This window comes from Pelophylax lessonae (genome assembly GCF_965119305.1).
Source record: "Pelophylax lessonae genome assembly, chromosome: 1".
In the NCBI taxonomy this organism is placed as follows: Eukaryota; Metazoa; Chordata; class Amphibia; order Anura; family Ranidae; genus Pelophylax; species Pelophylax lessonae.
In genome coordinates, this window is record NC_138768.1 from 361,232,205 (window position 1) to 361,245,808 (window position 13,604).

The 13,604-nt window shown below is 40.1% G+C and overlaps 1 protein-coding gene across 5 annotated transcripts in view; it reads left to right on the forward strand.

The window, feature by feature from the left end:
• The window catches only part of PRUNE2 (prune homolog 2 with BCH domain), a 452,865-nt gene that overhangs the window by 320,750 nt on the left and 118,511 nt on the right, over positions 1-13,604 (forward strand). For all 5 annotated transcript variants that reach the window (XR_014225511.1, XM_082264016.1, XM_082264013.1 and 2 more), the window contains 2 exons: positions 3,731-3,792; positions 5,883-6,083. Coding sequence is in view for 4 of the 5 variants with exons in the window: in XM_082264016.1 (XP_082120142.1) it covers positions 3,731-3,792; positions 5,883-6,083 (263 nt within the window). In the remaining variant the exon portion in view is untranslated. The remainder of the gene's footprint in view (positions 1-3,730; positions 3,793-5,882; positions 6,084-13,604) is intronic.

Here is a 13,604-nt window from a genome sequence, read left to right on the forward strand (position 1 = left end):
AAGATAAACCTATTTGGTTCAGATGGTGTCAAGCATGTTTGGCGGCAACCAGGTGAGGAGTACAAAGACAAGTGTGTCCTGACTACAGTCAAGCATGGTGGTGGGAGGGTCATGGTCTGGGGCTGCATGAGTGCAGCTGACACTTGGGAGCTACAGTTCATTGAGGGACCATGAATGCCAATTTTTACTGTGACATACTGAAGCAGAGCATGATTCCCTCCCTTCCGTGACTGGGCAGTAGGGCAGTTATCCAACATTATAACAACCCCAAACACACCTCCAAGACGACCACTGCCTTGCTAAAGAAGCTAAGGGTAAAGGTGATGGACAGGCCAATCGTGTCTTCAGACCTAAACCCTATTAAGCATCTGTGGGACATTTTCAAATGGAAGGTGGAGGAACGCAAGGTCTCTAACATTCACCAGCTCCGTGATATCATCATGGAGGAGTGGAGGAGGACTCCAGTAGCAACCTGCGAAGCTCTGGTTAACTCCATGCCCAAGAGGGTTAAAGCAGTGCTGGAAAATAATGGTGGCCACTTAGGGGTGTACTCACTTTTGTTGTCAGCAGTTTAGACAATAATGGCTGTGTGTTGAGTTATTTTAAGGGGACAGCAAATTTACACTGTTATACAAGCTGTGCACTCACTAATTTACTTTGTAGAAAAGTGTAATTTCTTCAGTGTTGTCACATAAAAGATATAATAAAATACTTACAAAAATGTGAGGGGTGTACTCACTTTTTTGAGATAGTGTACATTGTGAGTGTACTTCCACTTTTTTTTTTTTACATTAAAACTGTGAAACTGTGATCCTTCTTATTTTAAAAATAATGTTGCTCATCTTGCAAAACACTCGTATATCACGTTACTCGCAAACCAAGATATTACTGTATTCAGAAAATGAATGAACCATAACTTTTTGCTACCTGTGCCTGATGGGACAGAATAAGTAATCTGTCTTTGTTGTCAGTCACCACTAGCCAATAATATCAGTAATTACTAAAAAAAAGAGAGAGAAAGAGAGAGACTCCATGATCTATACCCCCAACACCACTAGCACAGGTAATAAAATTATTATCTGCAGCTACTCTGTTACCAAACCAAGGCCAATATAACATCATGCCAGAGGATCCAGCAATATGTCAAAGTATTTAAAAAGAGACCCTTATTTATATATCTAAATTGTCCTGCAACAGAAAACCATTAACCACCGCTGTTAGCAGCTGCCACTACACTTGCTAACTGCTGCTCGCACTACCGTTCGCAGCTACCACAAACAAAATGTATTCGATTAATTTCATTTTATCTCATGCTGAGAAAAGTATTAGTTAAAACAAAAAAAAGCAAATAAGAAATATTTCCCAGATTGGACAGTTATCATCCAAACAGGTGTCCTAATGTGAGATTTCACCCTAGAATTGGTCACACACTAGTCGATTTTCAAAAAAAAATTTATACAAAAATTATCAGGACATTTAATGACTTGACAAATGTTGTTTGAATGTACTGCAAAATTTGGCTTTTGACTTTTTTTTTTTTTTTCACAATGGCTTTTGACTTTTTTATTTTGAAGTGAATTAACTTTTATGAACAAAAACCACATGCATGTTAGAAATGAATTCGTTGGGAAACAAATTCCATTCCACTTCTTTCAATTTTACTTTTTTGCTGCAAAAATGGACTAACCACTAACAATTGGAAAATCAAACAAACATTCTTAAAACAAAAAAAATGAAATGGAGTTCTACTGGTGTATGGCCAGCCCTACTCTTCTCTAACAACTGTGTGCATAGTGAAAGGATTTATTTCCCCTCATGTTTTTTTTGTTCTGCTAACAATAGTCATCAGGGCAGAAAATGAGAACAAGTCTCATAGACAGCAACTGAAACCTAAGAGATAATGCCTGATCCTTGGCTGCCTACTGAAATTTGACAGTTGATTGACAGGGAGCAGTGGTTTGCACATTATCTTAGCAAAACTAAATGTGCAAACACAAAAATTGCAAACAGGCAAGCATTTTATTGCAGAAGAGACATGCAATGTCCCCTCCTGCAAAAAAATGCCCTTTTCGCAATCCTAAAGGAATAAACATGAAGCCATGCATGCTCAGCTCTGTCTACATTTCCGGGACAGTGCCAGTATGGCAGGATGAGTGACTCCTATGTGTATGCACAGGAGTGACATCATTTTGCACTGGCCAATCAAGCTGGAAGAAGCCAGAAAGAAGATTGAGGAAGATGGAAGAAGATGAAAGAAGCCAGGAACAAGATGCCAGCGCCGGCGTTGGAGATTAGGTAGGTATTTCTGCATTGAATTCAACTAAAACCTTGATAAGGAACCTGAACTGCACTGTTGTTACTTTACAAACATAATAGGCAAGTTCAAATTCAAGTATTAAGTACTTACACAGTAACATACAAAGTCAACAGGGGCTCACGACACTTTTAAATGGAAGGCAAAGTAACTATGTACAATATTCTTTATTGACCCCGAGACCTCGCCAAGGAAAAAGTGCAATGAAAACACGCTGTACCACAGTCTCTGGGCAAATAGTGGCAACTATCCCTTCTGAAAGGCCAGCTTTATGTACAAAGATGGTCTTGTATAGTAATATCCATTGCTAGAATGTTACATTGTAGTATTGTAATAGGCCAAGAGCAAACTCTGTTGAACTCTCCAGCCAGAATGGATGGCGCAACTAGGGCCACTGAATAGCAAGCTTTAAACAGTCGTCTATGAGAATAATTTGGATGCCATAAGGTTAGTTCACTTGTGCTTCAGGTTCCGCTGCCCTACTGCTTGAGGTTTGCGACACACAATTGTAAATGCAAGTGATCTACTGCCACTTAGCCATACTGAAACATCCAGGGTGTGCTTCCAAGCACACAAACCAATTCCAGGGCAGCTTCTTTTTTCTCTGCTCTACTCTTTCCAATAACATTGACTGTGTTGTACACTAGATTGTATTGCAAAGGCTCACCAGCCTTCTATGGTTGAACAGTGTCAGGGACAGGCCTGACTCTAACCACACCAAACTCTGTGTCAGCCTCATGTATCTACTGTAACCATCTCCCCAATATCCCTTTATTACAATGTACTCAATCTCAACCTCTATGAAACCACTGCCTACAGTAACTGCATGGACAGATAACTACACGTTGGTAAGCCTTTCAAGACCCTTTTGTTACATAGTCATGTGAAAAGTGCACCTATATTCCAAAGTAGCACTCACTGGTCCAAATGTTCTTTTAATCTCATATATAGGAGTATATTTTTAAGGTTCCATTTTTGAGTGATCTAAGACTGCAGAGATTACTTTAGCCACATATAACAAGGTGGAGGTGGGGTAGGGGTGGGGGGAGATATCTAACATCATATATTACATGACAGTCGATTGGGAATTCTGGGCTGTTATAACAGATAAAAAGTTATATTCCAAGCTACAGCGGTAGCATGCAGTGTTTGGGGTCAAGTACTTTGCTCCAGAACATGACACCGGGTAATAGTTTACATGTTATAGTTATTTTACATAGTGAAGAAAAAAAAATGTAGGCCATATTTCTACTTGCTTTTGTTTTTTGCTTTCTGCTTTTGTTATGTCAAGCGACCTGGGGCGACACAAGTCACCTCACAAGTCGCGCTAGTGTGAATGGGCTCTAAATCTAGTATTTCTTATTGATTCAATTTTAAGTCCTAAACATAACTAATCTGGGTCCTCTCTTTTTTCAGATCAACAGTATTGGATGATGTGGGAATGGACATCCCGTACGATGCAGCAGAAATCAGACCTGGTAAAAGAAGCCAATGACAGCTTCCTTAATTATAAGCGTGTCTTCAACATTTCTAATTATTCATTATGGTAGAATTGACTTGTGAAGTTACACCCGTGCTGTCACAGTGGTGCTAAAAATGATTTATTTTTAAACATGGGAAGTGATTCAACTTTAATTTCACTTGTGAAGAAGAAAGCATTTTGCCTTTCTTTCTAATTAGGCTGTAGAACAATCAGCGACACAATGGTTTGTTTGAACCTTTAAGTAATGCTACATTCATCTATATGTGTTTTTTCTTTTAATAATTTGTTGTTTAACCATTTCAATTCAATTATACAATCCTTTCAGTATTTAATACAATACATATTGTGTTTGATATTGATTCCATGGCAGTACAGTACAGTATTGATACGTCAAATACATATTTGAGATTTTTGGTACCTTATCTGTGCTTATCTAGGAATTTACTAAGAGGCATAGTTTGTTTATGGTAACTAAACTAACAAGAGAAAAAAAAAATAAGCAGCTCAACCAGTGTACGGGCTTTCACACGGCCGCTCCGATTTTTTTTTCCGCTGCGGCACTTTTTTTTTTTTCACAGACACGGATGACACTTGTGTCATCCGCTCCGTATGTCCGCATATCATCCCATCTGTTTGCGGATGATATACGGACATAATGTATGTCTATGGGCATTGCCAATGTCAGCGGATGACACCGATGACATACGATTTTTCATCCGTTCCGTTTTTTAAACGGAAGAAAAATAGGGTTCTGTTCTGTTCCAAAAAATGGAACAGAACTGAAAGAACGCAAATCGGATGTCAGCGGATGGTCATCCGCTGACATCCGCAATCCCATTGACATGCATTATGTCCATATATCACCCTTAAACAGATGGGGTGATATACGGACATACAGAGCACCCGTGTGTTAAGAGCCCTACAACTAAAAAGAGGCAGTATACTACAAGCACATAAAATAAAAATCCAAGCACTTTTCCTAGATAGTCAGCAAAGTTTACTAAATTAAGTCTTATTTCTTAAAATTTAATACAAATATGTGGAGAAAGGTTTTTCTGCAAAGTGTGGGTGAATCTTAATCCATGAGATTATCAACACTGAGAGATATATAACAATACATAAAAAAGAGTGACATTTATGATGTTACTTTATATCTACTTAATAAAAAAGAAACAAACCTTCATAGCCTATACCTAAGCAGCTGAAAACTTTAGTTTATGAAATACAGATCAATCAATTTATGACAAACAAGACTGTCGGCATGGGTTGAGCAGTACTCTAGTGATTAGTGATGGACTATAGCAGTCAGTCTTCCTAGCGATCAAAAGAGGCCTAATTAACCACTTCTGGACCAGAAGATTTTCCCGCTTAATAACCAGGCCCTATTTTGCAATTCGGCACTGCGTGAATTTAACGGACAATTGCACGGTCATGCGATGCTGTACCCAAATAAAATTGACGTCCTTTTTTTCTCACAAATAGAGCTTTCTTTTGGTGGTATTTGATCACCCATACAATTTTTATTTTTTGTGCTATAAACAAAAAAAGAGCGACAATTTTGAAAAAAAAAAAAAAAAAAAACAATATTTTTCACATTCTGTTATATGACATTCCCAAAAAAAAATGTAAAAATCTAAATTTTTAAACATTGTTAGGCCAATTTGTTTTCTGATACATATTTTTAGTAAAAAAAACAAAAGGCAATAAGCGTATTTTGATTGGTTTGCGCAAAAGTTATTGCGTTTACTAACTACGGGAAAGATCTATGTCATATTTATTGTTTTTTTTTAACTGGTAATGGCGGCAATCTGCAATTTTATGCAGGACTGCGACATTGCGCCGGACAGATCGGACCCCTAACTGACATTTTTGACACTTTTGGGGGGACCAGTGACATTACTACAGTAATCAGTGCTAAAAATATGCACTGTTACTGTAATAATGCCATTGGCAGGGAAGGGGTTAATACTGTTGGTGATCAAGGGGTTAAATGTAAGCCTAGGGGAGTGATTCTAACTGTGGGGAGTTGGGCTTTTGAAATGATCATAGATATCTGAATCATTTTACATTTTACTGTATTCTTAGAACCTCCTAATTCACTGGATCTGAATGGTTCTCAAGCCAGAAAAATAAAGCTCACAGCTCCCAACATAAACTTATCTTTGGACCACAGCGAAGGTTCCATCTTGTCTGATGACAATCTTGACACCCCAGATGAGCTGGACATTAATGTAGATGACCTTGATACTCCAGATGAAGCAGATTCCTTTGACTACACAGGTCAAGGTAAGATGGTGATTACTGGCTTATTGTACATTAGTTACAGTGGCTTCAAAAAGTATTCACACCACTTGAAATTTTCCTCATTTTGTTATGTTACAGCCAAAAACGTAAATGTATTTTATTGGGATTTTATGTGACAGACCAACACAAAGTGGCACATAAATTGTGAAGTGGAAGGAAAATGATAAATGGTTTTTAACATTTTTTACAAATAAATATCTGAAAAGTGTGGTGTGCATTTGTGGCAGCATCATGTTGTGGGAATGCTTTTCTTCAGCAGGGACAGTGAAGCTGGTCAGAGTTGATGGGAATATGGATCGAGCCAAATTCGGGGAAATCTTAGAAGAAAACCTGTTAGAGTCCACAAAAGACTTGAGACTGGGGCGGTGGTTCACCTTCCAGCAGGACAATGATCCTACACATACAGCCAGAGCTACAATGGAATGCTTTAGATCAAAGCATATTTATGTGTTAGAATGGCCCAGTCAAAGTCCAGACCTAAATCCAATCGAGAATCTGTGGCAAGACTTGAAAATTGTTCACAGATGCTCTCCATCCAATCTGACAGAGCTTGAGCAAAGAATGGGCTTGCAAAGAAGAATGGGAAAAATGTCACTCTCTAGATGTGCAAAGCTGGTAGAGACATACCCAAAAATACTGTAAATGCAGCAAAAGGTGGTTCTACAAAGTATTGACTCAGGGAGGCTGAATACAAATGCATACCTCACTTTTCACATATTTATTTGTAAAGAAATGTTGAAAACCATTAATCAGGTTCCTTCAACTTAACAATTATTTGCCACTTTGTGTTGGTCTATCACGTAAAATCCCAATAAAATACATTTACATTTTTGGTTGTAACATGACAAAATGTGGAAAGTTTCAAGGGGTATGAATACTTTTTTAAGGCACTGTATATACAGCATACTATGAAGTTACCGCTCTTACAGAATAACACTTTTCATGATTTTCATTTCTTCTTTCTCAAATTAGACAATGCAATTGTGGTTAATGTATGCTTTTTTTGTGATATATATTTTATTCTTGTCAGCTTTGATTTGGCAAACTTGTAGGCAGTTGCAGTCTACTTTTTCCTCCATGGTTCCTCTATGGTTTTCTGGGTAACAGGGGAAGATATCTGATTGGATGCTGCTGCCCCATGTGACTGTCAGCCAACTTGGCTCCCGGGCTTGGTGCGTATTTTGCTTGTGGGTAGTGTAGGGACAGGTCACCTGTCTGTCAGGGACAGTGATTAGCATTAGGGGGAAGTTCCAGATGAGTAAGGAAAGGATAGGGATACTCCATGCTTCCTAGAGACTTCCCCATTAGGGCTCCGAATTGCCAGGACCCATTACACCCCTCAAGACAGATGCTGTTGGCACATCTGAGACCTGCTCTACTACATATTGCTGTTTCATTCCGTGAGTGCTTCAGGTCGGGGGCCTTCCTGCCAGGCTTGTTGTGAATTGCTACATTTTAACTTTAATAATAGTTCTGATTTTTGCAACTGGACTCTGTATGTTTAGTGCTGCCGCACCAGGCTGCTCCTCCTTATCAGCCTGACTATAGGGACATTAGTGTATAGACAGCTAACTAAACATAGTCTGTATAGAATGTAAAAAACAATTGTTCATTGGTTATGTTTTAAGGCCCTGATAGACGTCTCAAATTTCAGCTGATACCTGCTGAATGAGCCATTGTTTGACCTATGGATTGCCCTGCGATCACCACTCAGCTTGACAAAAGTTGATTAAAGTGTCTAAAATGTAAACCATGAAACGGTCTAAATTTGTCTGCAATTATTGCAATATAAATAAACTAAAACTATAATCGCCCTTTAAAAAAAAAAAAGTGCAACTAGTTTTAAGTGCATCTACACTTAGTTTTTTCTAGTCCCCCTGCAAAGTCCCACAAATACCTGTTAAAGCGGTAGTAAATTAGCATAAAAAAGTATGCACTGCATACCAGCACATTATGACTGACTTTGTATAAATATAAGTTGCGCTATATAGTGAAAACATATATGATAATGTAAAAAAGTCCAGAGATAAAGTCCATATAAGGCAAACAGCACGTCTGACGAAATTTTCTGTACAGGTACCGCTTACCAGAGGCTAATGATAAATAGGCCCAAAGATTCCAAGTGATCCACAGGAACCAGATCTCGGACGGACTCCGTGTATTGAATGGATCTCCTCAGTGTTGAGTGATCATGTGAAATGAAATAAAAAACGCCATAGCGTAAAACCACAAACAAATAGATGTAACACCCCAAGTGATGGGAATATCAGAAAGGTGCTGTAGTAGTGATAGTAAAGAACATAGACACCTCCAATCCTGTGAATATACTCCTTACCAGAGTAATAGAAAAATATTGCAGAAACAAATAGTGTAGAGGACCTCCCCCAATAGGACTGCAGCTTACCAAAAGGAAAGTAAATAGAGCACTTAAATCCCAATCGTGTCACCGAAGAGGGCTGACAAACATATGCCCTTACCAGCTCCAAAATGATATCAGAATCAGAATGCCAAAAATTTACGGACGGCACCAATTTTTTACTGACATTGCAAAAATGTACATAAAATAGCCGTTTTCAGTGCTAAACTGTGCAAATATGAATAATTAAACTATAAACATGTAGATACTGCTATTAGCAATGTGTTTAAGTTAAACAAAAGTTTAATGAAATTGTCTTGGTTTAGTCAGCAATAGAAGAGACTGGTGGGGGGGCCCAAAAGGTGAATCCCCTCAGCCAGTCTGCTCTGCTGAGATGAGCTCTCTCCTCACAGGAGCTTTTAGGCTTCGTTTCCACTATTGCGACTTGCTGTGCGACTTGACACATGTCAAGTCGCACAGCAAGTCAAAAGCCATTGATTTCAATTCGGCCCGTTTTCACTGCCGCGACGACTTCAAAAGTAGTTCATGCACTACTTTTGGGCCGACTTCAGTGCGACTTCCCTCTATAATGAGGGACAAGTCGCACTGAAAGCAGCAAACAACTTATACTACGAAGTCGAGCTAGAAGTAGCACGACTTCGTAGCCGCAGTAGTGGAAACGGAGGCTTAAGCTACAATGTAAAACAATTTTTCAGCAAGCATTAGGCTTTTAAATTAAAGTTCTTCTCTGGGCACTCTTAAACCACTCTCCCAATTTAAAAGCCTAATGATTGCTGAAAATGGTTTTACATTGTAGCTTAAAAGCTCCTTTCTAATACAATAAATTGTCTTCAGCTCTGACATTTGTCTTTGCCAGAGGCAGAGCAAACATTCTTTTTAGTAAAATGACTGAAATATACATTAACCCAGGTCCATCTACACAAAATAAATCTATCTGCTGCATTAACTTAACAGGAAGCTCTGAACAGCAAAGACTGCCTTTATGCCTTTATCTGACCGACCTGTGCCTTCCTGAGCTGGTGTCTGTGACTCCCTCTGTGACTGTGGATGGATGCTGGCCGTGTCCGACTCCGTCCTGCAGCACAGTCACACTGTCTCCTCTCCAGACTCCACCACGACGACACAAGGCTCCATATTCCGCCGCCGCGGCCGCCTGCTCAACTTTAAGCTCAGCTTTGCTCCACATTTTCAAATTCTGGCGCCTGGCGGTGGTGTGGCGGGAAATGCGCCATGACATCCAATCAGCAGCACTCAGCGGCGCCTTGTCACAAGTAGGCATGCCGCACTCATATCTTCTGAGTCCTGACAGCAGCCAGACCCACCCCCCCTGGCCAGGGCTCCGCCCGCCTGCCCGAAAACAGGAAATGATCGGGTCATCTCGGGCATTTCCGGAACTGCACATGCGCAGTTCCGAACCGAGCCGATCGTTGCCGTTTTTCACGGGCACTTTTCTCCTGCTACGGGCATTTATGGGCAGGAGAAAAGTGCCCTGATTTTACGGGCTGTCTGTAAATATACGGACGGTTGGCAACACTAGGGTAAGATCCCAAACTACACTCTCTCTCTCTAGCACCTACCTAGGAGGGTGCTACATAAGCCTATAATAAGACTTACCTATAGGTAGGAAGGAACAGCATACCCGTGCCCTTTCTTCAGAGCCCTGTGTCCTGAACAGTTGTTGCATGCCATTTTTTGTTGTAGAATTCCAGCCACAACCATCTTACATTGATAATATTTAGGACTAAGGATACAGGGTGTGACATCATCCACTGGGTGGAGTGCTGCACCCTGTTTCCTCCTATTCTGCTAAAAGGAAACATCTTCCTGTTGTTGTTTCTCCTTTGAAGAGCTTTGTGAAGCATCTGATCCATGGTCTAGCTCCACTGTCCACCTACAGTGACTTTGTCACCTCCGGCCACCTACAACCTTCTTCAGTATCAGCTGCTCAGGTTTTTGAGTACACAAGGCCTTGTGTCACTGTGTTCCTAGTGGCTTTCTGCCACGCAGTAAAATCTCTCTTATTTTTTTTGTTTACAAAAGTTTTATTGGAAAGTCAAAACCAAACATACAAAGCTTATTAAAAGTCAATCATAATATGGTAAATACAGCAGTGAGATGTCTGGTAAGATAATGTATAACATATCAAGCAGATCATTTAAATATCAAATTGGTAACACATTAAGTATCGTGATAACATTATAACACATTTAAAGGAAGTTAGGGACATTTGTCCCAGCTATCCCATTTACTATGGAACAAATGTAGGGAATTGTGTAAGGAGTGAAAAACATATTCTGAGAGTCTGAGGACCTCCATCCTAGAAACTACCTGAGACCATAAAATCGTGGGAGACTTCCAATTAAGGGCAATCATCCATTGGATAGTGCTAAATAAGGTATGAAGCAACCTAGACAAGGGAACCGGGATATCCGGGATCTGTGCAAAAAGAAGGCATGTCCTCAGACAAATAGGGATGTCTCTGTCTGATAACTGCAGGATTTTGCCCAATTTTGATCAATAATTCCCCTAAAGCAAATAGGTGATGTGGATGGATAGAATGAGTGAATCAGAGCGGGGGTCATGTACCATCTAATAAAAAGCTTAATCAGGGTTTCTCTGCTGGTAGTAGATCGGGTGCACTTACGAAGATTATGCAGCATCTTTTGCCAATCTAAAGGGGAAATAGAGCACTCCAAGTCCCGTTCCCAGTTCATCATATATTTATGGTTCTTAGAGAGTGGAAACTACATAATTGAGATCAGACCTCTTCCCCTTGGGGAGGAGTAACAAATGATCTCAAATGGTGTATGAGGTGGACAAAGATTCAAGGAGCCTTGAGTTAGAAAAAAATTCTCTAATAAGATTGTAATTATCAGCCTCAGAGCTGGGGATCTTATAAATAGCGCGTAGTTGGTCAAATGAGCAAAACATATTGTTTATAGACAGGGCTTTTAGAGACACTAGACCTCTAGAGATCCATGGAGTAAGGGAGCAACAATCCAGAGGGAAAAGAGGGGGAGCCAAATTCCCCCAAATATGTAGTCAATGGATACTTCGGTGACCAGTTTATATCTGTCCCTGGATCTTGTCCATATCTGGTAAAGATGATTAGAGATTGGATTGGAGTAAAAGTCTTGAAACCCTATTTTTGGGCCAAAGTAAGGACTGCAAGAAGCAGGGCTAAATGGATGCCTGTTCAAAAGCAAGCCACAGAATATCCTTATCAGATGAATGCTATTGGGTGATTTGGGTAAATTTCGCAGAGAGGCAAAAGGACCACAGGTCTGGAAGGCCCAAACTGCCTAATTGTCGAGGGGCACGAAGTACATGTCTATTGCATCTGGGCTTCCTACCATTCCAAATAAATTTAGATAAATCTCTCTGGAGAGAGGATATGTGAAAAAAAGGAGCATTAACCGGGAGGGCCCTAAAAAAAAAATTATAATTTAGGTAGTATCCCTTTATCGCAGCAATCCTGCCTAGGAAGGAAATATGGTATAAGGGCCAAGAGGATATAAGAGTTCCTGCAAACAAGGCAGGGAAGTTAGTTACGAACAGTGATTCATAATGAGGAGTTATATGCATGCCCAAGTATCTAAAGGATTTAGCACACCAGGAGAGAGAGAAAAGCTCTCCTTGAGAGAAACCTGTAACCTATTGGGCAAGTTCAAAGGCAATATAGAGCATTTAGATAAGTTAACTCCCAACCTAGAAATACCCTGAAAGGCTCTCAATTCTAATAATTATTGGGGAATCGAAACATGTGGATCTGATAAAAACAGCGAACCGTTATCTGCATAAAGGCTAATTTTAAATTCCCTGCCCCCTTTGCAATATCCCTTGACCTTTTGGTTATTTTGAATAGCACAGGCAAAAGGCTCGATCGCCAAAGCGAACAGAAGTGGGGAGAGGGGGCATCCCTGTCTGGCACCCCTTTTGAGAGGAAAAAACTCAGAATTATAGCCAGGGATACGCACTCTAATTTGGGGAGAGTTGTACAAAGCTCTAAAGCCCTGAAGGAATCTATCGCCCAAACCAAATTTTGGAAGGAGGAGCTCAAGATAGGACGCCGTCAAAAGCTTTGTGTATATCAAAACTAACAATGCACGTAGGGTGTTTATGTAAGTTAGCATCTTGTATAACATTGGTGACCAATCTAATATTATCTGTAAGTTGTCTATTCGGAATAAAACCAGTTTGGTCGGGATCAATAAGTGAGGTAATATCATTCGCCAGTCTATTAGCCAGGAATCGCCAAAAGAGTTTAAGATCATTATTCATGACCGAAATTGGTCTAAAGTTTTGGGGAAGGGAATGATCTTTGTTAGGTTTGGGAAGTAAGGACATATTTGCCAAGAGCATTTCATCTGGAAAACTATTGCCCTGGAGGATAAAGTTAAACAATTTTTTTCAAGTGGGGGACCAAGATGGAGGAAAAGGTCTTATAATAAGATGTGGAAAACCCGTCAGGGCCCGGAGCTGTGGAGGACTTTAAGGATTTAATAATCTCCAAGACCTCTGCCTCTGTACAAGGAGCATTAAGGGCCTCATTTTCTTGGGGAGAAAGGGATGGGATATGAAACTTATCAATCCAGGAATCAAACTCCTCCTTAGTAGTAACTGAGGAATCTGATAGGAGAGACTTATAAAAATCAGTAAAGATCTCAAGCACGTCCTTAGGGTGAGACACCATTCTACCATCAGGTCTTCTCAATTTGTACACATGTGTTTAGCAGCTTGATTGAGCTTCCTGGTGAACATAGTGGAAGATGAATTACTGTGCAATACAAATTTAGCCTCGGACCACCTTAGTGCCTTTTCAGTGCCATTTGATAATAAATCATCCAGGGCCTTTAGTTTAGAGACGATTTGTTCATGGAGGGGAGCAGAGGGAGATTGATAGTGCATGTTATAAAGACGATCAAGGTCTCTGGTGAAAGTCTTGATGTCCGCTATCCTAGCCCTATTCCTAGTTGAGGCCAGGCCTATTAATCGGCCTCTAATAACAGCCTTATGAGCTGTCCAAATGGTTGTCAGAGGCAAATCACCATCATCATTCAACTCAAAATACTCATTAAGAGAAGAGGTCAATTGGTTAACAATAGAAGAGTAATTTAACAGAGAGT